At 44.7% G+C, this 26,409-nt stretch overlaps 3 protein-coding genes and 2 long non-coding RNA genes across 9 annotated transcripts; 4 read left to right on the top strand and 1 right to left on the bottom strand.

Moving 5' to 3' along the window:
* Window positions 1-4,844: 4,844 nt before the first annotated feature.
* LOC120698691 (ubiquitin-conjugating enzyme E2 variant 1C) lies at window positions 4,845-8,102 on the top strand. 2 transcript variants are annotated; one of them, XM_039982409.1, is made up of 5 exons: window positions 4,864-5,029; window positions 6,207-6,326; window positions 6,795-6,934; window positions 7,327-7,452; window positions 7,555-8,102. In XM_039982409.1, exons 2-5 carry the CDS (start codon window positions 6,275-6,277, stop codon window positions 7,693-7,695), a joined length of 459 nt encoding a protein of 152 aa, XP_039838343.1. In that variant the 5' UTR covers window positions 4,864-5,029; window positions 6,207-6,274; the 3' UTR covers window positions 7,696-8,102. The 2 variants fall into 2 exon arrangements, with proteins under 2 accessions (XP_039838347.1, XP_039838343.1); XM_039982413.1 differs by lacking the exon at window positions 6,207-6,326 and having other exon boundaries at window positions 4,845-5,029.
* A 1,634-nt stretch (window positions 8,103-9,736) lies between these two features.
* Window positions 9,737-12,463, bottom strand: LOC120698682. Of its 3 annotated transcripts, XR_005684983.1 has the most exons (4): window positions 12,288-12,463; window positions 12,077-12,202; window positions 10,907-11,570; window positions 9,737-10,325 (listed from the first exon to the last, which is right to left on the bottom strand). It is a non-coding gene; the product is annotated as an uncharacterized LOC120698682 (long non-coding RNA). The 3 variants fall into 3 exon arrangements; XR_005684981.1 differs by having other exon boundaries at window positions 12,077-12,463; XR_005684982.1 differs by having other exon boundaries at window positions 11,475-11,570; window positions 12,077-12,463.
* Window positions 12,464-12,938: 475 nt separating this feature from the next.
* LOC120698671 lies at window positions 12,939-17,555 on the top strand. 2 transcript variants are annotated; one of them, XM_039982389.1, is made up of 3 exons: window positions 12,939-13,720; window positions 14,098-14,168; window positions 14,912-17,555. In XM_039982389.1, exon 3 carries the CDS (start codon window positions 14,923-14,925, stop codon window positions 15,640-15,642), a length of 720 nt encoding a protein of 239 aa, XP_039838323.1. In that variant the 5' UTR covers window positions 12,939-13,720; window positions 14,098-14,168; window positions 14,912-14,922; the 3' UTR covers window positions 15,643-17,555. The 2 variants fall into 2 exon arrangements, 1 of the variants encoding a protein (XP_039838323.1); XR_005684980.1 differs by lacking the exon at window positions 14,912-17,555 and having other exon boundaries at window positions 12,964-13,727; window positions 14,098-14,671.
* Window positions 15,993-20,103, top strand: LOC120653663. Its single transcript, XM_039931359.1, has 3 exons — window positions 15,993-16,230; window positions 17,904-18,729; window positions 18,840-20,103. The coding sequence occupies exons 1-3, from the start codon at window positions 15,993-15,995 to the stop codon at window positions 18,898-18,900; spliced, it is 1,125 nt and encodes a 374-aa protein (XP_039787293.1). The 3' UTR covers window positions 18,901-20,103.
* A 428-nt stretch (window positions 20,104-20,531) lies between these two features.
* Window positions 20,532-22,300, top strand: LOC120698666. Its single transcript, XR_005684977.1, has 2 exons — window positions 20,532-20,780; window positions 21,191-22,300. It is a non-coding gene; the product is annotated as an uncharacterized LOC120698666 (long non-coding RNA).
* The last annotated feature ends 4,109 nt before the right edge of the window (window positions 22,301-26,409 follow it).

The raw sequence follows: 26,409 nt of genomic DNA, 5'->3' as shown, positions 1-26,409 counted from the left end.
CCGTTGGAGAAAAGCTGCCAGAAAACTGCGTAGCGCCGGTTAATCCGACGTACCTCCAATAGTCAGCGTCGGTTTAACCGATGAATGTAAACTGCCCCTTCTGAAAACTAGCCGTTACAACTTGGGCAGATTAACTGACGTATCATCGGTTTAACCGGTGAGTGTAGTTGTCCACTGATCAACTGAAAAACCAAGTCTCTGGACAACTGCACCGATGTTAACTCAAACCTATCGTCGGTTTAACCGGTGAGTACAACTTCTGAAATCCTTGGAAAAACCATCTCACTGGTCAATTGCACCGACGTTTGATTTCAAACATCGTCGGTTTAACCGGTGTATAGACCTTGAGACACCCCGGAAAAACCAACTCTGGACTAATGCACCGACGTTAAATTCAAACACGTTGGTTTAACCGGTGTATAGATCCTGTCCAGACTCTGCTGACTGCGTTTAACCGACGTATAGAAAAGTGGAAGCGTCGGTTAAACCGGTGTATAGACTTTTTCTGATTTTGCCTTTTCTGATTTGAGTCTTGAGTGAAATTCAAATATTCTTGAGATATAAGTTGAAGACCACTTATTTGAACTTCTAGGAACCTGAGTGACCATAGTGTGCATCCATTTTCAAATGACCATGTCCATGCTCAAGTTACTTGACCTTAACCCCTCTTAATAGTGCGATCACTACAAAACTATAAAACATATACTAATCTAAGTGTCCTTCTCAACCTTATGACACTTAGGACTAGAAAGATCCTTAGTCTTATTATTAAAGAGTTGAATACCGAGATCGCCTTTTTGGATAACGAAATTGAGGGGCCTCTTTTGACATATAACCAAATGAGCGATAATGATATATTAAGCTACACAAACTCATTAGTCACAATAATGGTTGTCATTAATCACCGAAACATATCTTGATGGCCTAGATGCTTACGACCCCTACTATTAGAAAGGACCTCAAGAAAAGCAAAAATTACAACCAGGTCCTTGGACTTTTGGCAGCCGGAAGATTCACGAAATCCCCTGCTCCGTCGCCGGCCAACGCCGCCACCGGCTACCGCCACCGTACCCAACGTCGAAGGAAACCCCATCGTGCAAAGGCTTTGAAGAGAACCGCAGTAGATGCTCGCCGCCGCAGACGAGCTGAAGCCAATGCTGAGCAACCATCGGTCGGGGCTGCACCCCGAGCTCCTTCGGCGCTGGATCGAAACTCGCCCCGACGACAAACGCCGGCGCGCAAAGCTCGAGCTCGATCCATCCTCCTAGCAACCGCAGCAACCACAGCCTCCTCCGCATTCTGGAAAGACAAGACCAGCTCCATCTGCCGCCACCAAGGACGGCGCACGACTGCCGGTCGACTCCTGTACAAGGGCTCCAAGCTTGGAGACCCACCTCCATAGGCTCGCCACCGGCACCAGAGTAGAGCGCCGACGGGACGGGGAGAAGCCCAGGAGGACTTATTCCATAGTGATGCCGCCGCCGCCGCCCCACCGACGCCGCCCGGAAACGCAAACCTAAACACGCTGGGACCTAACCTACCCCTACACCCCCGGCCGGCAAAGAACCGATGGTCTCCGCCACCTCGCGACGCCCTCTGGGCCGTCAGAGGCGGAGAAGACCGCCGGCTTCGCCGGCGGAGACCGGTGCGCCCGGATTCGCCTCTCTCAACTGTAGATGGATGAGAGGGTTCGATAGTGGCCGAGAGTTGCTCCTTCGCTAGGGTTTTTCGCGTCTACCGGATTGGGATGGGGATTGGGAGAGTTGGGAGACGGGAGGGAGGCCAGTGCAGGGAAGCGGGGGCGTGGGGTGGGCCGGGGAGGATAGGAAGGGGCGTGTGGACCGGCGGGGGATCGTGGGCCACTCGGTTGGAAGGGAAGTTGTGGGCTGTTTGTTATTTTGAAGCCCATTTATACTATTAGATTGTTTGTTTTTTGTTTTTCCTGCATATACTTAAAAAACACCTGTGTATATATATAATTTTTTGTCAAAAATAATGGGTATTTAACTAAATACCTTTGCTCCATACTGGGCCCGCCCCTGCACATACTCACACAGTCCCATCTAATATATCTTTCTACCTGTAGTTTATGATGCCATGGATGCAGTCTTCAAAGTTTATGCTATTTTTGTTCGACTTTACGGAGAAAAAAAATTAATTTGGATTGACCCAAGTACAACACCGAAATGGCGCGAAGTCTTGCCATATAAGAAATATGTGCACTCAATTATTATATACATGAGTTTAAACTATCTGGCTGCCATGAGAGTGTAATTGTCAGGCATTGACTGGATACATCGTTCTATGTTGCATGTCTACATGGAACCAAGCTAAAGGCACGCCCATCTCTATGGTGTGTGTAATTGGTATTTTAAAAAGATATAATGGTGTGTATAATTTTTTTTAAAAAAACATTACTTTCATCTATCACTAAAAACTTACAAATTCAACAATCTTTAATCACAGCATGCTCGCTTACTGAGGCAGAACTTCATGGTTGACGTTTTGGCGTTTGACAGCAATGCATACCGGAAAATCCTTCCTCCATGTGTTAAGACATATCCTAGTGGCAACAATAGCAAAAATATATTATTTTAGTATCAATATATTATTTTTGAAAGTACTATTATCACCCGTTGCAACTCATGAGCACTCATCTAGTTCCCATTGAATTTTGTGAACCGCAGCTTGTTCTAGCCTATCTTCGGCGAGGTCCTAGCCATGAGCCATGTTAAGTTATTTTCAAAAAAAAAAAAAGAGCCGCGCTAAGTGAATGGCGTCACCATGCCTACTGCCGCCACCGTGAGCGAGAGAAGATGTGCAGCCTTAGATAGCCAGATCAAGGGTGATGGGTAAATGATGAGTTACCCCTTCGCGTGGATCCGGTGTATTGCAGATAATGAGGTTTTTACACGTGTAGCATTATAAAAGTTGCCTCTTACTACTCGTGTACCATCCAAAATTTCTAAAGTTACCGTCAAATGCAATTTTCTTTCCATATACACTATTGTCGTTCACTTCCATCTGATTCTTGCTTTTGCCCGTCCTGACATGTGAGCCCAGTTTGACACATGGAGAGAGAAGAGGGAGGAGAGAGTTTCACGGACTGAGTCCACATGTCACGATGGGTAAATGACAAGAATCGGACAGAAGTGGATGGCAGTGGCACGTATGGAAAGAAAATTCCATTCGATGGTAGGTACCGAAAAACTTTAGAATTTTTTGATGGCACACAGGTAAGAGTCAACTTTTATAATGGTACATATGTAAAAATCTCGTAGATAATAGACTGATCTTCTATTGATATGCAACGCACAAACATATATAACACATGTTCTTAATATTTAGGCAATTCTAAATTGAATAAATATTCTATCCTATATTTTATTATATGATGATATTACTTTAATAAAATTTCTTGTTTAACACTAGAAGATGACTAAATTCCTTTCTTGACCCTTACTTAACACTGCATTTTAACTTTCTTCCCTTATTTGATATTTTTGTTACTTTCGTTGGTTAAGTCGAGTGAAATGACCACCAAATAATCTACAAAATTCATGAAACATTTTTAGTCATAGAACAAATGAAGATGGACCCATTATGCTTAAAAACACTCATATATCTTTACAATTTTAAAACTATAATTCATCAAATTAAACTACCTTTAAAACTTATAAGAATTTTTATGGTACCAAATTACTTTAAAAAATATCAAGGGAAAATAACTAACATTCCTCACATGGGATGTAATAATTTATAAAATTCTTTCATGTCATCCATTACATCGAGAATCATGAGGTTCTTCTAAAATTTTCCAAATACTCCATTCTTAATAATTCCCTACATAACTTATGCTAGAAAATAAAATAATAGATTACTTCAGCAAATGCAAAGAATAATAGTTGTGTTCCAAAATTTTCTAAAAGGATTTTGGTGCCATAAAATTTAGATAGGTTTAAAAAGCACCCTAATTTTGTGAATTTCATTTTGAAAATTACAAAGGTACATGTGTGTGTTTTCAAAACGTATGGGGTTGTCTTCATTTGTTTTATCTCCTAAAAACATTCGTGATTTTTAAGTGATTTGCAGCTCATTTTGCCCAATTTATCTCAGTGAAGTGATGAAAAATATCAAATGAGGAATCAAAATTAGAACTCGCTGTCACATAGGGAAGGAATTTTTTAGGATCAAAACAGAAGTTGAGTTATCTTTTAGAACCAAAAAAGAAATTTCCTCTATTAGCATCCATGATCGCCGGACCGGGAAGTTGATAAAATTATCGAGCACTTTTTTTATATAATTATCGAGCACTCCAATGTGTCCATTTTTAAGGGCATAGAGCATGTACATTGCTACACGTCAACAGTCTCATAACTCGTCTCATGCAATGCCATATAGGATTTTTAGTGATGTGGAGAAGAGAGAGCGAGGAAAGAGAAAGAAGTCGTTGTTTCGCGAGACAACCGCCTCATAAGCTAAATTAGAACTATGAGACAACTAAGCCACCATTATACGAGTTTTAGTTGTCATGCAACATACGCCATTCTTTTTTTTATTTACACAAATTAAGGAATGAAAGAGTTTCTATGAGACAACCTATAAAACAACATGTTGTATAAGTTGTCTAATAAATCGTCTCAAAATTATATATTATGCATGAGACTACCTATTAGACGATATTAATATATTTGTCCGTAGGCCGACAAGAATTCATTCACCACGATAAATAAAAGAAATCCAATCAACATCACCCGTTGATTTCCCGATGGACGACGGTCTCCCGTCCGCGGTCACAATCCTTCCACCCTACCCGAAGCAGCCCACAACGAACAAGAGGAAAGCGAGCGAGCCAACGACCCCGAGCCCTCGACCCCTTCCGCCTTGCGTGTGCGCAGCCGCAACTTTTCCTCCTCCCCGTCCTCTCCGCTCGGGCGAAACCCCCAAACCCTCCCCTCCCCCACCCCGCGGCCGATCCACCCGTCGGCGATGACGCTGGGCAGCTCCGGCGCCGGATCGAGCGTCGTCGGTGAGGAATTTGCTCCCCTTCTGCTGCTCTTTTTTTTTATTTTTTTTTGCTGACGGAGGTTTTGGCCCCGAGATCTCCCGATCCGATCCGGTCTAGCTCTAATTGGGGCGTGGTGCGCGCGTCCCTCGATCTGGCCCCGCGCGATCCGATTCGGGGAGGTGCGGAGATGGACGGGTGTGCGGTGCCCTTATACGGGTTGGGTCGGACTAAATGTTTGATTGGATGGCGCGACGCGGGTAACCTAGATGTGGGCGTAGGCGGGCTAGAGGAGCGGCGGGGGCTGTGTGCATGCGGGATTATCAGCCTTTTGAAAGCTTTAACCTGGCTTGTAATTAGTGCTGGTTTTGCTAGGAATATCCCGATTTTGGTTAGATTATGTGATTCTTGCTGCAAAGTAAAATGTTTTAAGCATTTCGAGTCTATGAATACATGGGGATCAAGTGCGTGTTGTTGCTGGCCTCCTGATTCTTCTCACTTGTGGGCATCTTTGCCTCATAACTCGTTTGAATTACAGTCTATATTGCATAAATAAGGGCTTGAGGGGGGGGGGGGGGGGGGGTGAGGGGGAGCTGTGCCATTTTTGGATTAGGGCTATTGTGTTTGCACCGCAGCTCGACAGTGAGTTTTTATGAAAATTCGGTAAGCAGCTATGTTCTCTTGATCATAAAAATGACAACGCTGGTGTGATCTCGCGGATTGGTGGACCGCTTCTCGTAAGAGTCTGGCCAAGGAGGATCGCAAATGCTTTGATTCTTTGGTCATCCTCACCTCATGGATGATCTGGAATGAGCGCAATAGAAGGACATTTGACAGTCGTGCAAAAACAGTGGGCGAGCTCGTGTCTTGTCTTGAAGACGAAGCCACTTCTTGGGTGCTTGCACGTTTTAGGCACATTAGTGTGTTCGCAGCGGCGTGCGGGCGTGTTACTGGTCGCCTAGTTTTGGCAGTGTAATAAATCTTTTAGAACTCGTGAGTTTAAGACCCCTGTTCTTAAACTCGAGATGTATTGGTTACATTTTCTTCTTCCTCTTAATGAAATACGTGCTCAGGCACGGTCGCGAAAAAAAGATATTTTCTGTTCACTTTGTGCCTGATGGCTGGCAGTGGATGCATTTGCATCACTTTTGCTTCCATGGAATTTTCATATCTTGTTGGGGATGATTTTCGTTTACTGCAGGTGTCTGTTCTATCCAATAGGGAGCTTAGTGTTCTTGAAGTGCATGGAAAATGTGATTGAGTGGTGAGATGGAGATAACCAGTGAAACATGTGTCTTTTGTTTTTGCCCATGTAGAGAAGGTGATTCTCGTTTCCATCTAGGTCTATGAATTATTGAATTATATAGCAGAAAATGGTTTAGCCTTTATTTTGTTTGTGTAAAAGATGTTTCTGTGCAACACGAAGATGAGCACTGAGATAAAAAAAAATTTGTTGTTCTTTTTTTGGGTCAGCCATGCGAATGTTTTGGACGTGATTAACTCATCTTCTCGGTTACATTTGTGTTTCTGTACCTTGTCTGCATACTGATTGTGTATCAATCATCTTCTTCTTCCTTATTTCTGCCCCATTTCTTATTCTACTTCAGTTGGACGCTTTTCTTTAGTGTTGTTTGTTTGTTTATATCAAAATTTCTATTTTACTGTCAATTGGACCAACATAGGAGGGAATCTGTATTTGTTATTAAGAATATAAGATTGATTTAGTAGATTACTAGTAGAATTCATTGCATTGCCTGCTTGTGTAACTGACATATGATAAGAATTGCAGTTCCTAGGAACTTCAGGCTATTGGAAGAGCTTGAGCGTGGAGAGAAGGGCATTGGTGATGGGACAGTGAGCTATGGAATGGATGATGCAGATGATATCTACATGAGGTCATGGACTGGTACCATCATTGGCCCTCACAATGTGAGAGCACTGTCTCATCCTCTCAAGTATTTCGCCATTGCTTTTCTTGAAATATGAACATGGCAACATTTCAACTAGTCCTTGTTTGTGAACCCCAGCTGCATCTTTTTATTTTACCTAAACATGTGTAGTTTATTTGTTTTAAACCCACATTGCTGTTCAGTCTTTAACAGTGTGGGGGGAATAGCTGGTCACAACAATTTGTAGTTGCATAAATAGGATTGAAATTGATGGTTCTTCCTTCCAGAAACTGAAGAAATAAATTTGTAACTCAATTCCAATGTTTGCAGAGTTACCAAGAAACACTTAATGAATGTGCATGCTGCTACTTTCATTGAGTTCCTTGAACTATTGTCTAAATCACCTCCACATCTTTCTATTTATCTGGTCAGACTGTACATGAGGGTCGCATCTACCAGCTTAAGTTGTTCTGTGACAAGGATTATCCTGAGAAGCCACCATCTGTCAGATTCCATTCAAGAATCAACATGACATGTGTTAATCACGAGACAGGAGTGGTAAGACCTCTTTCTCTCTCCTCTCTAATGTCCGTGTGATCATACAGAAAGGGATACACACAACTGCAGTGAATAATTTTCTATTTGGTTACATCCGTGTAGGTTGATCCAAAGAAGTTTGGTCTGCTGGCAAACTGGCAGCGGGACTACACAATGGAAAACATCCTAATCCAGCTCAAGAAGGAGATGGCTGCCTCACACAATCGCAAGCTAGTGCAGCCTCCGGAAGGGACATTCTTCTAAAGAAGAATTGGGTGGCCCATCTTGGGATTCAACAACAGTTACTGAAGTTGTTTAAATGGGGGGGAAAACAACTTCTACATCTGGTGCCTGTGCTTGTGTTTTCAAGTTTCTTATGCTATGTTCTTCAATCTGTGAACAGCTGTGAACAATCGAAGTATCTCCCTTGCGATTTGCATGGTGGCTGCTGGGGATGTTGCAAGTTCCAGGGATGTATCTTGAAACTGTCGTAGTGCCCTGTTTAAGGAATAGACAACATCTCCGTGTTACCTATATAATATAGCCTCTGTGTGCGCGCGTTCTTCCAAGTACCTCTTGGAAGTGTTGCAGTGCCTTTGTGGTGTTGTTCTTGTTTCGATCCCGATTAGGTTGACTTCTTCAGTATCTTATTGCAGAAGATTTGGGCCCGATATCCTCCTGCCGGTTATATTTTCAGTAAATGCTTTGTTAGTAGAAGTATGTTACAAAGACACGGAACTAATGCTTAATTTTTTATTAAAATGGATGTATAATACCCTATTTAGCGATGAAGAGTTGCATGATCTCGTTTCTTTGCTTAAATTTCTGAAAATCTTAACGAGGATGTCCCAGATTTGGGTCGTGATGCGATCCCCCCATATGTCAGCACTTATGGATGCGTTTGCGATTTGGTCAATGGGCACTGCAAATTCCGGTGGCCCCACCTGTAGTACCCAGTGTCAATGGATCACACACACACACATATATATATATATATATATATATATATATATATATATATATATATATATATGTAAATCTATATCGCTCGAAGAAAGGGAGCCCATCCGGCGCTCGGCGCGTCCTTGCTGCACACCTGTTCTCCATGCGTCGCTGGCAGCCATCCCGCATAAGGGATGTGAAAGTATGATGATGTACAGGGACAGAGTATATGCCAATGACTGAGTACACCGGCAATTGGGGAACCAAATCCCACTCTGTAAATGAGCTGTACATGAGTTGGAAGGGGGCAAATTGGGGATATCTGGCCGAGGAACAGAGGTATAAATAGCCCCCCTCTCTTCACAGTGTAAAGGGTTCAATTTTCTGGTCATTTACTAGAGAAATAAGTACATACTTCTATTGCTATGAATGAACGTGTCCTACTATTTAGCTATATGTCACTATTTACAAACTTGTTATAGCAATATGACAGTGAAAGTTTGCTATAACAAACTTGAAGTTGCACATTCACTGGTTTGACAGTGAATGTCCAAAGGGCATTATATGTTGCACATTGGGCGATATACACCATAAAGTTGAGTTAGCATAAGGTGACGTCCATCTTTGGCGATATACAATAAAGGGCATTATATGTTGCTTGAAGTTGCATGATATTATTCACCAATAAGGGCATCATCACTTTATGCTAACTCAACGCTACTATTTACAATAAAGGGCTTTTGAAGTTGCACGGATGCTTTTAGCTACTTTATGTCCAAAATCCCGGACATATATTGCCAATTCACAAAATTGTTCAGTGTAATATCGTTCTCCATATTATATATGGACGTCACCTCCTATATGTCCGGTGAGTTACTCTCATTACTGTCATTAATTATAAATTCGATTGTGGGGCACTGCACAATCATTCATAGCAATATGCAATAGTAGGACACGTCACATGTCCTACGGAGAACTACAATCCATTCATCCCGCATTGATATGAATGAATAAGACCTAATGGTGTCAAGTCTCTCTTTTCCTCTAAACCCTTGAAATATTTTGAGGTTATTTTGCTTGTACACACGATTGACACTTTGATCCTTTGACTAATTCGAATTTCGGTATGAACTCTAATCTTGACATTCTAGCAATGGTGTCAAAATTAATATGGCAAAAGCGTGAGTGTCACATATTGGACTCACAAATTTTATTCATATAGATGTAATTTTTAGATGGAAATATGGTTCAACAGTATTTAGAAAATAGTCCATTTTACTCATGAACCAATTAACTTTGTCCGCTACTCCGCTTAACCCATATTTAGAAAAAAAAAGTCCATTGTACTCCTCAACTAATCCACTTTGTCCGCTGCACTGCTTAACCCATATGCAAAATTAAGTGAGCTGAACTTTCTCATTCACACAAATAAACAATTCTTCCAATAGACAACAAAGTATGAGCAATCCAGCTCAGCTTTATTTTGCCCTCTCACGTCCTGGACGCCCGACAACCGGACGGCGTCCAGCCTCGCCGCCGCCGCCGCGAACCCAGACCCCGGCAGCCGACTACAATCTACTCAACCTAGCCGGCTCCAAAATCTTCCGTCTGGGATTATAGACTAGGAAGAATGGCGCGCTTCGCCGCGCCTGCGTCTGCTGTTCTTGCCAGTTCTCTTTCAGTAGTAGCGTTGTTCTGTTGTGGTTGCAGTGAATGGATGAAATCCACCGTCCACCGACTTGCCTATATGAAAAAGCTTAATGTTGCAGCGTAACACATGACATTTGCATTTAGATGGTTAAATAACAAATAATTTACGTCGCTAGCTGCTCTCGTGCCCAAATTCCAATTTAGCCGTGATAGCTGCTTTGTTTAGAGAACACAGGCCATCATGCAACTATCTTCGGTCTCAAAAAAAGTTGAAATGTCCTTTTTCATCACCTATTTCTCTGCTGCAACAGACATAATGTTATAGTTATACTACATGGTACTCAAGTACATATAGAAACATTTAGTATTTTACTGGAAAGATGAAATTAGTAAGACATAATGTTCAGGTTTACTAACTTGGTTCACATAAAAAGGGAGGCACCTCACAAATCATGAGAACTATGTTTTCTCTAATCAAAGTGTGCAATAGATGGAGGCACCAAGAATTGAAAAAAAAAACATAAGACATGAGATAAATATGCCTAGACATTACAAATGAATACAACTTGCACTGCCAAACATAAACCAATTATCTATCGACTGTGCATTTGGTACAGCAGCCATAAGGGCAACCAAATACACAGAAAATTTAGCCTGTTTACGCTAAAGCTGAATGAGGAACACCATGAAGAAAGTAACATCCAGCTTACTACAATTTGCATCCTAAAGCTGAATGCTTGTTTGCTCAACACTACTATAGAGAAAGTAAATCATCATAAATTTTAAAGGTAAACTTTTAGATTAATTGTGCCTATCCTTCTAACATTTGGAAAATATAATCCATAGCAAAACACCATCCAATTAGATATGCCGAGTGACTCACAGAGCACTCTGACAGAAGCAGAGCTTACAATGCAGAACTCAAAAGTGAAGCCACAGAGTCACATCTTGCAACCACAAAAGTATATGTTAATACATTATGTGCATACTTTGACATTTATGCTTTGGGGTGTTACCATACCTGTAGAGGTGCGTGGATATGTCTTTTTAAGTTTATTTTTGCTATATTATTGTAAGATGAACCTTAAAGTATGATGATGCAAGAGAACAATCAATATTTTTAGCAACTACGAATTTAAGATATGAGTAATGCTGTATCACAAAAAATTGACGAAATTAATGACAAAATCCTTGCAAGGAGTTTGCATGGAGAATTTTTCAGAAAGGCTATATTGTTTCCAATCTTATCTTGTTGAACAGGAGTTGCTTGGTAAGATTAACGTGAAACTGGAACCTAAGGCAAAAATACAGTAGCCTGTAACTCAAATCTGAATGGGAAAAAGTGGTGCCATGAATATTATATGATTGTGTATCATTTTACTGTGGTTTGTAAATGGAACAATCTAAGTCAGGAGCAGTACATCTATTTAAGCATCAGATATTCTTATTACCATCTCAGAATGCCTTATCAATCTTCTCGCTTCTGATCCATTCGGTGGATCCTACATTCCTACTGTCATCTATAGCAGCAGAAGTTCCCAAATTACCTGAAAAACAAACACGCAAAGTAATGAGGAAACTCTAAAGACCGTAAAGTGCTAAGTTTAATAGAGAAGGCACATAGAATATGGGCACAAAGACACACGAATTCTATTTGGCCAAAAACCATTCACGCAACTATGAAGATACTACTGCGCATATGAATTGCATTATTAGAAACCAATGTCCCAACGTTCAAAATAATGACTCAGATTGTCCCAACTTCACCACCAGATAGGAACGTTGCCCTTCCACAAGCAGATCTATTGCTAGCTCCATGACGGGCTACACGCTGCACAGCTGCAGGCATGGCGTATTGGAAACATGGTGGATGCGATGCAGATGGGCGTCGTGCGGTGACGCCGACATCAAGCAGCGGCCCAAAGCACAGAAGCAAGTAAGCCAACAGAAAAAAATGGACAGAAGGAAGATTATTTGAAGCAGAACTCCAGCGCCGAGACTGGGGCAGTGGGGATGAAGGCGGTCATTTCTCGGAGGGAGGGAGGGGGCGGACCTGGAGGTGCGGCTACAGCGGTGGATGAGCTAGGTGAAGACCGCCGTCGATTTCATCTCCATCTTAACCGGCGACGTACGACGGCGAGGAGGAACCGAGCGTCGGCGTCAGCTCTCCTCCACAGTCCTGCAGTGTAGAGAGCTAATGCGCAAGAGCAACAACACCCGTGGTATCATGGATGAGAGCTCGGCGCCGGGGTCCCCCTCGGCACCTTCGGCGTGCAGCCCGCCGATGTTGTGTCGCCGTCAGACCCGGCCAGCAGATTGCGGCGGAGGATGGCCGTGGGAGAAGACGACCTCCATTGCCGTGCCTCCAGGATGGGGACAGTGAAGACAGGATAGCAAGGAAAGGGGAGAGGTAGGCCAGGCGGTGGCGGTGAGTGTGCGATGAGGAGTATTCTGGTGACAATATTGCATATTGCTATAACAAATTTTGTTCAGGACAAGGGCAATATATATCGCCCTTTGGACATATATATTGCCCTTGAAGTTGCAAATTTATGACAGTAAATTTGCATATTGCTATTAATATCGGCTTTCACAGCTTTCACTGTCAAACCAGATAGCCCTTTTATTGCACATTGGGCATTGTCATGCAACTTCAAGCAACATATACACCATAAAGCATCCGTGCAACTTCAAGCCCTTTATTGTAAATAGTAGCGTTGAGTTAGCATAAAGTGATGATGCCCTTATTAATCAAGGCGTTGAGTTAGCATAAGGTGACGTCCATATTGGTGCGGATTTTGGACAAGTTGCAATAATATCGGCTCCCGGACATCCGTGCATCATCATGCTTTTAGCTATATGTAACTCTATATCGCCCAACCAAAAGAAGGCCTGCGAGAGCCTCTCCGCTGCTTACCAGTCCTGTTGTGCCACATATCGCTCAAAGTAAATAGTTATTGCACGGAGAGTCCCCAGGCGGCAGCCTCCGGCCACTCGCGTCCATCCTACGCCGCTGCACGCGGCAGAAGGGAGGCCCACACGTGAGACTTGTGTGTCGCCCATGTCCGCAGACCAAATCGATTGTGCCTGATTAGTCGCCCCACGCCTCGCGGTCATTCGCAGCCACAGCGCCGTCGTCGGCCTCCTCAGAGCCGGCCCTTCGATTCAATCCCTTGGCCCTCCTCCCCTGTTGGCCGTGAAGAAGGCTCCATGCCGTCGGCGCGGAGAAAACGGCGGCGGATTCGTCGCCGGCGGCAAATGCTGCCACTACGCGTAGCAGGAGGGAGGTCAACATGGAAGATATACGCATCCTCCTTGACCGCGGGCCATATTGTCTCCGCCTGATTCATCGTACCTGGCCTCGCGGTCGTTCGCCTCCTCCATCTCGCGGTCAGTCGCCTCATCCACCTCACAGTCGCTCGCCTCCTCCATCTCGCAGTCGCAGCGCCGTTGCTGGCCTCCTCCGACCCAAGCCCGTTCCTCTTTGTTGGCTCTGTTCCCGATCCTTCCTATGCAACCTTGGGCAGCCGTGTACCTGTCCTCCCCTCTCCCCTTTATCCTCCTGCAACGATGGCCTCACATCCATTTTGATTGAGGTGCTTCGCTTCTGAATGCAGATTTAGCATCACCTCGCTACCTCACCCTCCTGGTCTTCCTTGAATGGGTCACCGCCATCATCAATTGATGTTGGCTAAAGGTGACAGGTCCATATCACCACTACTCCTACACGTATACTACTCTCTGTTGATTGCAACTAAGTTTTTTTCTTGGGTATTCGATAAGCTGGACAAGCACTAGCCATTTAATTTTGTAGTTACTTGCTGATAAATCTAGAGCTAAAACAAAATGTATTTTTGGCATTATAGGAGTTGCGATATTTCTGTTGTGCTGCTCTAATCCCAATTTGTTCCACCACATTAGATTTATATATCATGTACCCTAACCTCTTTGACTTACAGATTACAATATATTTGATTATGTCTTCACTTTAAGCTATTGTATGTTGGACGAACCCTAGAGTGTTTCTTCTATGTTTGAGAAGGGGAAAATTTACTAACAGTCTAATACCTGCAGGGGGGATATTTATCAATTAAATACACAATGAAACGATCTGCCACATTGTCTTCTTTGTCTGAAGTTTTAAGGTAATGTTGTGGAACAATTTGTCATTGTGTGTGGTATTTGTGGGATAGCAGGAGAAAATTCTGAATATCTAACTTGATAGGGTTACATGGAAAATTGATACATCAGCCTTTTTTCGGTAGAAACATACTGATATAACTATATATATATATATATATAGCACCTTGCATTAAGATTGAAGATGTGCTAAAATTGGAGCTAGCTAGGTATATGTAGATTCAACATGCTCTCATGTTAGTCAATTTCTAATACTAATAAGTTTTGATTACAGGTCATGGCATTGTAGGGCTCTGTTTCCTTTTGTACTTGTGGGCCTGAGAGTTTTCTTATTTTGTTATGAAAGAAATCAAACATAAATAATATAATGTTAGACTGTTAGTGATGAGGAAAATGAATTGGCAAGCAAGAGTGATATGGTTGATGTGAAAAGATTGGCTTGAAAATTTACTATTATGTGTCCTTCAGACCTTTTAATTGTACATAAAAGAAAAAAGTGTATCCATCTTGCTTTGTGTCTATTTCTTTTATGGAAGCTCTAACATGTTTTCCCTCAACCCATGTTATGCACTCCTAAGGTATTCTAATACATGTGTAATTACCTTCGCTGATGATCGATTACCCATTTGTAATTTTAGCTAACTAAGAATTATGCAATCACTATGTTCCACAGATTTTATTCTTATTTCGCTTCATGTCTTTTGTTTTATGCTATTACTATGTTTATTTTGATTCCTCTATTTTCCAGGTTACGGATGAATGCAAAAGAATTCCTCCATTGTTCTCTTACAAATCATATGTAAATCTATATCGCTGGAAGAAAGCGAGAGCATCCAGCGCCTCTGCGCTGCAAGCTCGCCGTGTGGCTTCCGCGCCGTCGTGGCCGCGTATCCGGCCGTTCTACAGGCACGTCAGTCGTACGCCGCTGGTGGCAGAAGAGAGGCCCACACGTCAGACCTGCGCGTCGTCCTTGTGCGTGGACCAAATCATGTCCACCTCATTCATCGCATCTTAGCCTCGCCTCGCTGCTGTCGCCTCGCACGCCGTCGCCTCCTCCATCTGGCAGTCGCAGCGCCGTCGCCGGCCCTTCGGCACGATCCCGGGCCCCTCCTCCCCTGTTGGCACAGCAAGCCGGAGGACGCCCCCAACGCCGCAGCCGAGGGCACCCAGCCCGCGCCCCCCGAGGGATCCGCCGACACCGCCCCGCCGGCCTCAGGCACGAAGGCCGCGGAGGCGCTGCTCCCATCGCTCACCATCTGGCCGCCGTCGCAGCGCACGCGCGACGCCATCGTGCGCCACATCGTGCAAACGCTCGCAGCGCCCAGCGTCCTCTCCCAGCGCTACGGAGCCGTCCCGGAGGCCGAGGCCAAGCGCACCGCCGCCGCCGTCCAGGCCGAGGCCTTCGCCGTCGCCTCTGAGTCCGCCGCCGGCGCGTCCCCAGCCTCTGTCAAGGAGGGGATAGAGGTCCTCCAGGCGTAGTACTCCAAGGAGGTCAGCCGCCGCCTCCTCGAGCTCGCCAAGTCCCGGTCCGCCGCCGCCGCCGCGCCGACCGCCGAGGCCAGCGCGCAGGGGACGGAGGAATCGTCGGCGACCGTCTCCGGCGCCTGACCGTCGCCTAAAGGTGACGGCTGACGGCGCCGACTCGCGCATGGGCAGCGGCGGCTGCGATGGCCTCCAAGGCGGCGCATTCGTGCAGCCGTGGGGAGGCCCTCCTATGCGCGAGCCAGCTGGCGCGGCGCCTCCTCTTCCGTTTTGATCCCGTCGTACTTACCACGCCCGAGGACATCTAGCGCTTCCTGCCTCGACGTGGCGATGCTGACGACGCCAAAATGACATCCGCGAGGGCCATCATCAAGGTCGTTGAGGCATCCTGCCAGCTGCTGGCAGGCAGGAGGAAGTTGCCGCTGCCCTGCTTCCTGCTCTGTGCTTGCCGCACGTCAATCTGGCCACGCTTGCGGCTGGCCACGCCAGAGGTAGCACTTTGCCTTCCACCAGTGCTGCCACTCAAGGTATTTGATGAAATGCCAGTTCAAGTTCAAGCTAATAAATTCAGTGCACCTTCTTCCAGTATGTACCATATCGCTGAACCAAAAGTATATTGTAGATTGCTTTACTGAATAATCCTTTTCCAAGGATCAAATTATATTTTGTTTCAGGTGAACACATACCAATAGGGAATTGTAGAATTTGCTTTGCTTTTATCAGCGTTCACCCAGTCACCCATACCGCTATCGTTGGATCAGCTAGGTTAGATAAAAAAAAACTCTCATTATCTCATAGTTTGTATTCTCATGCCCAGAACATGGATACCTCTGCAGTTTGTATTCATAACTTAATTCACTTCAGGTATTTATCAGTTGATAAGAATTTACCATTCTGTTTACTTGTGTTCAACGGCACTGCAAAAAAGATTGGAAGAGTTGTTTCAAACCCTTGCACTCTTACAGGTCTCTTAAAGATGAATTTCATTCTATTTCCGTGACCATCAAAAAAAAAATTCCGTGAGCATTTTCTTTTGTCATTGCTCGGAAATTGGGAGATTGGTAAGAGGAATGAGCTGCTAGCTACTACAAGGCAAAATCTGTTCTTTCACATGAAGGCACACGATGTACAGATGAGAGATATAGGATCATTCAGAATATGTTTCAACGTATCAAAAATACATGTTCAGGTTCGAAATGTACTAATGTTACTGCATAGATTTATATATTAATTTGGCTCAAGATCTATGCTAGGTTCTATGAATTCAAACTTACATGCGGACATGCTTGGTAAAATATGCTAATATATTAATCTTAGACTATATATAATCGAACACAAATATAATTGATCACTCATGCCAGTTCCTTCAATTTACATGTATAGGAAAGTTGAGTCTATAAGCATTTACACTACTGTTTTTATGGTATGCCAAACCTGAACTTCTTGAGGCTGCTGCCCTGTAGGATGGGCATGTTCCATTTGGTTGCTTTCCATGGCCAACGCCTACTTACGCTCCCTTATAAATCATTGGTCTGACCTCTTTGAGACTTCTTTTCTACATTATCAGTTGTGTTGCGAGAGTAGCTAATCCAGCATGGTATGGTCCAATGCCACCACAAAATGATGTGATTTCCAAGTTGCAGACCTACCTAAACTTGACAACCCACATAGGTAACTGACATCTCTATACCTGAAGACCAATGAACAGGTGGGAGGTGTTTGCGTTTGCATGGCTTGGTCTCAAACTGCCTGATGTGGTTAACTTTTTGTGATGAAGACTCATACTGATCTACTGTGCTACCCGGTCCTTTCTCTACCACACCAATATGCCAGCAATTGCCCGAGGACACTTCTAATATGTAAATTGTATATCACATATAAAATATGTTGTCAGTATGTCTTGATTGCTATGACAGTCAGATCCGGTTCATGCTTTCACTGACTGCGATTTGCACTACGCTATTACCAATTTGCTTCGTTGTCCGAGGCTGCAAGCCAACGTTAGAAGCGCAAAAGCAGCCACTTCGGCAGCATATTGTGGTCTGCTGCGTTCCCCAACTGCTCGCGCAGCGAAGCGCGCCAATCATCCTAGTAGTCATATGTAAATCTATATCGCTGGAAGAAAGGGAGCCCATCCGGCGCTCGGCGCGTCCTTGCTGCACACCTGTTCTCCATGCGTCGCTGGCAGCCATCCGTACTTCGCGTTGGTCGTACGCGATGCGAGGAACATGCCGCGGGAGGCCTCCTTGTCCGGTGAGCTAATCGTGTGTGCCTGGTTCATCTTTTTGCGCCCTCTCCCTCCCTTCTCTCTCTCCCTCTTCCGTCCCCCACCGCGCCGCCACTCTTCCGCCACCGGCTTGCCCTCCTCGAGCTCCACCCCGTGGTGCGGACCACGAAGCTCGCGCCGGAGGTCGAGGACGCGGCGCGGCCCCCTCCTCCTGCCCAGCAGCGCGCAGAGGGAGCAGCTGCGGCCCGCCTCGGTTCATCCGCCTCGCCGGCCGGCAGCTCCTCTCCCGCGGAGGTCCAGCCTGGAGGCAAGGCGGCGGCAGCATCAGGCCCGCGGCAAGGAGGAGCGGGGCGCGAAGGAGGAGCAGCAGCGGTGGTCTGTGCCTGCTCCTCCCTTGTCCATGGTCGGGGCGGCCGGCGTAGGCGAGCGGCGTGCAGGGGATGGCTCGGCTTGCTACTTCTCCGCCTTTGCGTCCATGGCTGGCAGCGGTGCGGGCGGATCTCTATCCAAATCGGACGCAATTACTCCTACGGCGCTAGCAGGCAGCAGCTGGATCTGTTCGGGCGGACGGGCGCGGAGAAGAGAGAGGTAGGTCGTGCAAAAGGCGGAGCGCCACGACGAAGCTGTCGGAGGCTCGGAGCTGCGGTCCTCCTTCCGCTTCCACCCCAACAGGCCGCGGCGGCCGCGGCCCTCTACATGCTCTGCACGGTGGCAGGCCCGTCTCCAGCAAATGAATCATCTGCGGCAATCCCGTCGTTGCGGATTCCCGTCGCGGCTCCCCTGCTAGCTAGACTGCTAGAGGCTGGTCCTTCACGTGAGCAACCTCTTGCAACAGCTACTCGGCTACGTCTCCGCTCGTGAGCAATCTTCATATCCTATGAAATTCCTTCTGTATACCCTTTTGTTTCCCCAGATTGATCTGCAATTCCTACCTACAGCCTTTTGTGTGCTCATGATTTTCCTGCAGGTCTGTCAACCATATGTGCTCGACCATTCAGCTATTCCCAATGAGGCATCTCTGTGGGTGATGAATACATTGAATAGTAAAAGGAAAGGTGATAACCTACAACTATTTCATCATTTTCCCAATGTTTAATAGTATCTTATTATCAACATGATACAGATATGTTCATCTTCCTTTTCTAAGATTCTCAAATCAGTTTCTTTTTAATTAACCAAGGAGGTATTTGGCAAGTTTTGCTACTCTGAAACCTACCATAAATCTGGCACCTGCGCACCTCAACTCTTATACTTTTCATATCACCTCATATAAATCATCTTTGACTTTGCTGCCAATATTGAAAAATCATCTGGATAGTTTTGGCTACATCTTAATGCTAAACAGGGTACATTGTTTACCTACAGAAGCTATTTAGTTCACTGTTATTAGGTTTGTAAATTTTATTCCCCATCATGTTGCTTTCATCCCTATAGCTTTATTTACCTCTGTTTGGCCACATGGACCATGGACAATCAATTTACCCAAGAGAAAATTACAGTGTGTAGTTCAGTAGACCCTGCAATGATTTTAACTTATTAGAAATTACACATACTCTTTTCTTTATTAAAAAATAAAGAAAGATAGTAAAAAGATTGCATTTCTAATTAAGTTACATGCCTATACTCAGTGTTCTAATTTGCTCTACCTCAAATTAGTATGTATTTTAGTATACTAGAATTTCATAGGATAGGAGTACAATCAGTTTAGATTGAGCATACTCAGATGTTTTTTCCCTTTAAAATTTCATAGGATAGGAAGGTACAATCAAATTGACTCTTTTCTCATTTCCTCTTTTATATTTTGTAGTATTATGTTGCCCCATGACAGTATCAAATTATTTTTTAAAGCATTGAATATGTGTTATTTCTCAAGGCACCTACAAGGTATCAACCACATATAACTATGTGCACATTTTGTCGGTGTATAGACCCGGCGGCCTAGCACCAACTATACATCCATATCGCTGAACCAAACCGTGGCCTGCGGAGCCATGTGTTACTGTTACCACGTGGGCCCGTGGCATGTGCTGGCTGTCACCACACGTCGTCCTTCCAACGAACGTGTCGCCTCCGTGTTCTGCCGAGCAGAGGTTGCGTCCAGGGGCGGATACAGGAGGGGGGCTAGGGGGGCTCAAGCCCCCCTAAGCTCCCCTAATTACACGTAAAACACTGTAGCAAGACCTCCAAATCACCATTAAATCTTCACACAAATCAACATCTCTATTGTTTCAGCCCCCCCTTGCCTCCAATCCTGCATCCGCCACTGGTTGCGTCCATCCTAAGCGGAAGCCTGCGTGGCGTTCTTCACTGCCAGAAAATCGATCGTGCCAGGTTATCTAGCCGGACGTCCTCACCTCGCGGTCGACGACGCTGTCATAGCTGCAGTCCCCCTTCCGCTCCGACAGGTTGCAAGTTGCAACTGCAACGCTCTACATGTTATGGTCGGTGATTTAAGCCATCTCCAGCAAGCGAGCCATCAGCAGCAACCCCGGCATTGCTGATTCACGTTGCTATCGTCTCCTCTGCCAGAGGCGATTCGCTCGCAACCTCCTGCGGCAGCTACTCTCCACACGCCTCGCCGTCGCCGGAGATGGTCCGTCTCAATTCTGCTAATCAGGTCTGAACCACCTGACCATATTTGTTCCTCACGCGTGAGTGCCAATTGTGGGTACAGCTAGCTCCCCTCTCTCCTTAAATGGTGTAGTAGTGGATTGAAACCATTCATGTACCCTCTTTTCTTTCCCAAATTCATCGGCGACTACTACCTGTAGCCTTTTGTGTGCTCATGACTACAGGTGTCGAGCAACCAGCACGCAGCCAATCCCAGTGAGGCATCACGGGTGATGAATTGACCTGCAAAACAACAGAAATGTAGTCAAGTGAAAGAGCATGTTACAACATATTACAGGTAGGCTATCTATGCACTATAAAACAACTAAATCCTTTCGATTCAAAGATATTGGTCTTCCAATTGTCTTATTATCATCATGGTATAAATGTGTCATTTTCATATTCCTAAGGTTCTAAAATCAGTTTCTTTTTTCTTAATAATTGAGGATGTATATGGTATGTTGTTTTACTCTGAAACCTACCATAAATGTTGCACCTCAATTCTTATACTTTGCATATCACCTCATATAGAATCATTTTTGACTTTGCTGTCAATATTGGGAAATCATCTGAATAATTTAGCCCACATTTGCATGCTAAACAGGCTATATAGTTTAGCTATGAAAGCTATTTACTTCATTGTTGTTAATTTTCTTTCCCGTCAAGTTGCTTTGATCCCTGTAATCTCATTTACCTCTGCTTACCCAGATGGAACAGGGACCACCAACATCGACATAAGAGAAAGTTACATGTATCAATTTTTTCCATAGTTGAGTAGATCGTGCTTTGACTTCAGCTTATTTTGATTTCCATCGAGTCTTTTCTTTGTTAACATACTTTGACATATATTGCAGCTCTTTGTGCTATTCAATGTTCTGAAGTAGTCAGCATAGCAAAAAACGTTACAGGTCTAATTCTATCTCAATCTGTGGTACCCAATGTTCTGAAGTGTTCTAAAGTTGGCATATATGATTTTAGTATACTAGAACTTCATAACATAAGAAGGTACATCAGTTTAGTTTAAGCATATATACTCAAAGTGTTTTTCCTTCAGAATTCTCATTTCAAACCATGCATGATAAGTCTGTTCACCCCCAGTAGTACCAGATTATTTGTTTAAAACATTGGATTTAGAATGTTGCTCAAGGCACCCAACAAGGCATCAACCATATGTAGCGATGTGCTTTTTTCTTACTATTGATTACTAAATTAAGGGGTTATTGATTTCATATACCGATATTCCTTTATAGACTTTACCCCATGAATTGTAATTCCAAAGAGTGACAACCATGAATATACTTTTTTTCTATTTTAAAATTTTAGGTGCAATCATGAAATTGCTATGTAGTGATAGTTTCGCCTTTGATTCTAAAGGTTTGGTCCTTTGGGTGATAGGTTTCTTTTCTTTTCTCATTGCTGGCTTTTCTTGCATGTTTTTTTGGTCCTATGAATTACGGTAGTAATATTAGTTCTTGATATTTGAACGGTTACATATCTCTCACAATTCCATAGTTTTTCCTCTCATGTTGTCTCCTTGCTGAAAGTATTGATGTCAAGATAAAATAATGTGTCGGCTCTTCAACAAATTGAGTACTAATTCATTTTCAGGTATCAGTTTAAAAGTGGGCAGCCGATAACCGGTGGCCACTATCTTGCACAAGCTGCTCAGAGCCTCAGATGACCCACTACATATATGCAGTTATTTGTGCTTTATCATTAACATTTGTCATTGTCCTATCTTTATTTTATATCTTTGTAATGAATGATTGCATGCCGTGGCCAGTTCTTGACTTCTATGCTTTGGCGTTACTTGATACATGTGTACTGTGTATTACTTTGCCGGCCGTTAAAAAAGGTCTTGCTTTTTGTTGTATAGACTGGACAAGATACACACCAGCGCTCACAAGCAGCACCGGCGCGGCGAAGCGCGCCAATCTTGCTAGTAGTCATATATCGCTGAACCAAAAGGGACACTCCGGAGGCCTCTGCGTCCTTCTGCCAAACCAATCTCCCCACGTGTCTCTTGCATGCCCAGTAATTTGATTTGTGCGCCCTGTCCGTGTGACGCGTGTCCCATGATTATGTCGCCTGCTGATCACCGCGTTCTTGATTTTTATTCTTCTCTGTGGGCCTTTTGTTTCTCGGTGGGCCGGTCTGTGCGTCGCCCGTGCCTCTGCATTTTTTTGCCCTGTTCCCGTTGCTGCTGACGGACCGCTGCCTGCTCGGGTCTGCGTAGCTCCTACGCCACTTCGGCCATGTGCTGTCTCTCTCCTGCCACCTGTGCGTTATTTTCTCGGCTGCATCGCTGACTACAGCGCGTCTCGGCCCCGTCGCCGACCAGAGCCGTCTTCCTCCTTTCCTTTCCGGGTAAGTTCCTGCTCCAGTCGTTTTCGATAATCTTCTTTGACGAGTTCGGAGACTTACCGACCTTTCTCCAGCCATGCTTGTTTCTGGGTCCCGCCAATCCATCCTCTCCTTTTTTGCTTCGTGCTTTCCTTTCTATTTATTCCATCCGTTTTTGGTTTCTGGCCTCCGCCGCCGGTACCCATGACGAGCCCCTCCCCGGTGGCGTCGCAACGCCGCGGGACGAAGTTGTGCTCCGTGCGCGCGCGTCTGTGTGCCGGCCGGTGCGCGGAATCCGGGGAGATGCAGAGCCGCCCGTATACATTGCTGTGCTGATCTGGTATTTTGCTTTTTCCCGTGCAGGATCCGCTCGCTTGGTCGGCGCTGTGGTCTTCCTGGTCCAGGGCCTTTGGCCCTTCTCTCGGTGTTGGCTCTACGTGAGACGTCATCTTTTAGATTCTACTATCCCGTATTATCCTGTTCTGGTTGTTGTAAGCTATGATTTTTGCTCCCCTTATTTCACTGTCACTGTTTTCCCTTGGTGTTCATAGCCTTTGAGGGATTCTGTCCTTTTCTAGATGTCTTCCATGCATTCAGCCATTGCTTGCTTCTTGCTTATTCTACGCACCTGCCTTTCATTCGTTTTGTGATTGTTCTTGCTGGTGCACGTAGTCTAAGAGCATGGTGTGTTCTTTGCGTGTGCAAGTAAGTTGCTCTGTTGCCTGTGCTCCGTTGTAAAGTGTTGACACCCAAAATTGGCACGACTAAGATTTTCTGGGCAATCTGGCCAGACTGGTCAGACCTCTCATATGAACTGGTCAGACCGGTCTAGACAAGTTTGTCAAATTAAAAATTGGACTGCACCATTGCGTAGATCTCGTCGAGACAATCGAAATACATATGTAGAACGTCCAATTCGGAGTCCGGATGAGAGAGTTATGCCTCCTGGAAGACCTGCACCCCGGTCTGACTGGTCAGACCGGTCTAGGGGCGGTCAGACCGGTCCGAAACGCCCAATCCGAGTTAGCAGTTGTATTTTGACACGGGATTTGTTAGGGTTTCGATTCCTAACGGGTACAGACCTCCTCACCCTATATATATGAAGGGCAACGGCCGATTGAGGGTAATCCCAATCGATTCACACATTTATCCTTTATTTTTTACCTCCAAACCCTAACTTTTCCAATCTTATCTGTTGTTCTTCGCTCGTCTCTACGGCGTTCGAGGATGTTCTGAGTGGCCTGCCGACCTCAGAGCAACCCTAGATCCACGAGCTCCGACGGGGTCCTTCCCGAGCTCGAGGTTTTAGCTTTTCGCGGTGTTCTCTGTAGAACCGGTCCGACCGGTCGCCATAACTGGTCTGACCAGTCTGTGCACAGGGAGCCCGTTGGTGAAGATCGTGTCGACAATCCGCGCGTTCTAGCGCTTTCGAGTGTGTTGGCGCAAATTAGTGTCAACACACTTTTTGGCGACTCCACTGGAGACAGATTAATCTGGTTTTTAAACTGATCTAATGTAGTTCTCAAAGAAGATTGGCGTCATCACCGACCTCAACGAAGGCAACATCTCCACATCTATCGAGGAACTCAGCGAGGAGGAGCGCCAAGATTACTTGGTGGTTAGGGAGCACTTGAAAGCACAGTTCTTGAAGGGATTCAAGAAAAATCAGCAAGGCCAGGTCACGAGGGTTCGAGACTTCGTGATGCCCTCCTTCACGCTCAAGAATAAGCAAGTCGAGGTAGTAGGCAATGTAAGCACTTCATCTTCCGACTTGTTTATCCAATTATCATCTATTATGGATAAGAAGATTGCTAATATATATAAGCCCATGAATGATTTAAAAGATTAATTAGACATCATGAAAAAAGGAAAATCTGTAGATGATAATTGTGCTTTCCAAATTGTTAGTTCATCGGCTACACCAGCATCTGCCCAAGAAGCATCATATGCCATGCCGATGAACTACTATAAAGGGCAAACACTACTACCGCAGACGTCACAGCCAAACATGGCTGGACCGGCCAGTCGGACCGGTCCAACAGGCCGGTCGGACCGGTCCAACAGACCGGTCAGACCGGTGCATCAGTGGTTAGCCCAGTAACCTCTACACCGAACACGTCTACTCCTTGCTCGGCAACCCTTAGCCGAACCAATGAGATGACAAATTGTGTGCAGCCTTCTCCTTCACAAGAATCTGGTTCTCCACATGAACCTATTGTTGTTAATGTACATGAAAATTCTGCGGGACATGCACCGATAAGTTCGGTTCAGACAATGGTACAAGATAATCATATAGAACATCGTCTTACTTCTGTAGCACAAGCATCCACGAGTGGTAGATGCAAAGCCGATCCCGCTAGGTTAAAAGAGGATCCGGCTAGTGCGATGAAAACTAAATTCGGTGTGGATGTAGGTAATTCTACATTATACCAAAAGCCATATCCTGCTGAATTTGATTTAGTTTCTTTTCTTGCTGGTTGGTGTGTTCCTGATTTTGTGAAATTTAGTGGTGATGATAATAGAGCACCTTGGGAGCACATTGACCAATATATCTTACAATTAGGAAAAGCTGGTTTCCATGTGGCTTTGCGCATTCGCTTATTTTTATTATCTTTGACTGGAACCGCTTTTTCTTGATTTTCTTCATTGGCCCCGAGTTCTATTCAATCTTGGAATTAGTTGGAATGTAAGTTTCATGATCGTTTTTATAATGGGCACAATGAAACTAAACTGTCAGATTTGGCATCGGTTAGGCAAGGCCAAGATGAGCCTGCTTCGGATTACTTCCGAAGGTTTAAAGATATAAAAAACCGATGCTTCAATTTAACAGTTTCTGAAAAGGAATTGGCTGATTTGGCTTTTGATGGTTTGCGTTCTTATTTGAAAAAAAGAACTCGAAGGCTTTGAGTACCATACTATTAATTATTTGCACATGGAAGTCTTGGGTTTAGAATTTAGACTCCAGAACGCCAAAGATGCTCATCGGTCCATACATATTGATTGTAAATCTGATTCGGACGATGAGAAAAAGAAAGTTGCTGAGTTCATATGGCCATCAGAAGTTAAGCCATGTTCTTGTTCATCGCTTAAACCGATTCCAAAGAATCGGGAAGAACAAGTTCGTTTCACATTTGATGTTTCTAAGTGTGATCGTATATTTGATGAATTGCTTAGAAGTGGAAACATCAAGTTGTCTCATGCCATACCGCCGCTTGAGGAGTTAAAGCGGCATGCATATTGCAAGTGCCATAATACTTTTTCTCATGCAACTAATGATTGCAATATCTTTCATCGAAAAATCCAATCGGCCGTTAATGAAGGACGATTGGCAATGCATGAGGTAAAAGATGACAAAGCGTCATTCCCTGTCCATACGATTGATTTGGATGAAGCCAAGGTACTCATTCGGCCGGAACAAGCCGAAGGAGTAAAAGGAAAAAAGGTTATCATTGGTGAGCCAAGGCCAAAAAATATCAATGACAAGGTTCGGGTTAGGGAAGTGACGATGGAGAAGACTCCTGATGGAGAGGAGTCACTGAAGATCACTGTCAAAGCTTCAAGGCCTGGGGCGGCAAGAGAGTTCC

The sequence above is a fragment of the Panicum virgatum genome, chromosome 1K (assembly GCF_016808335.1).
Source record: "Panicum virgatum strain AP13 chromosome 1K, P.virgatum_v5, whole genome shotgun sequence".
NCBI lineage: Eukaryota > Viridiplantae > Streptophyta > Magnoliopsida > Poales > Poaceae > Panicum > Panicum virgatum.
Note: the sequence above shows the minus strand (reverse complement) of the source record. Positions and strands in the feature narration are given on the sequence as shown.

Excerpts from the sequence above, each read along its gene's own strand:
- LOC120653663 (XM_039931359.1), top strand. The coding sequence starts at position 15,993 with ATGACATCCGCGAGGGCCATCATCAAGGTCGTTGAGGCATCCTGCCAG. Across the intron at positions 16,231-17,903 it reads ATTCAGTGCACCTTCTTCCA|CTAATCGTGTGTGCCTGGTT; the intron begins GTATGTACCATA and ends TTGTCCGGTGAG. Across the intron at positions 18,730-18,839 it reads ACTCGGCTACGTCTCCGCTC|GTCTGTCAACCATATGTGCT; the intron begins GTGAGCAATCTT and ends ATTTTCCTGCAG.
- LOC120698691 (XM_039982409.1), top strand. The coding sequence starts at position 6,275 with ATGGAGATAACCAGTGAAACATGTGTCTTTTGTTTTTGCCCATGTAGA. Across the intron at positions 6,327-6,794 it reads TTTTTGCCCATGTAGAGAAG|TTCCTAGGAACTTCAGGCTA; the intron begins GTGATTCTCGTT and ends TAAGAATTGCAG. Across the intron at positions 6,935-7,326 it reads CCATCATTGGCCCTCACAAT|ACTGTACATGAGGGTCGCAT; the intron begins GTGAGAGCACTG and ends TTATCTGGTCAG.
- LOC120698671 (XM_039982389.1), top strand. The coding sequence starts at position 14,923 with ATGCAAAAGAATTCCTCCATTGTTCTCTTACAAATCATATGTAAATCT.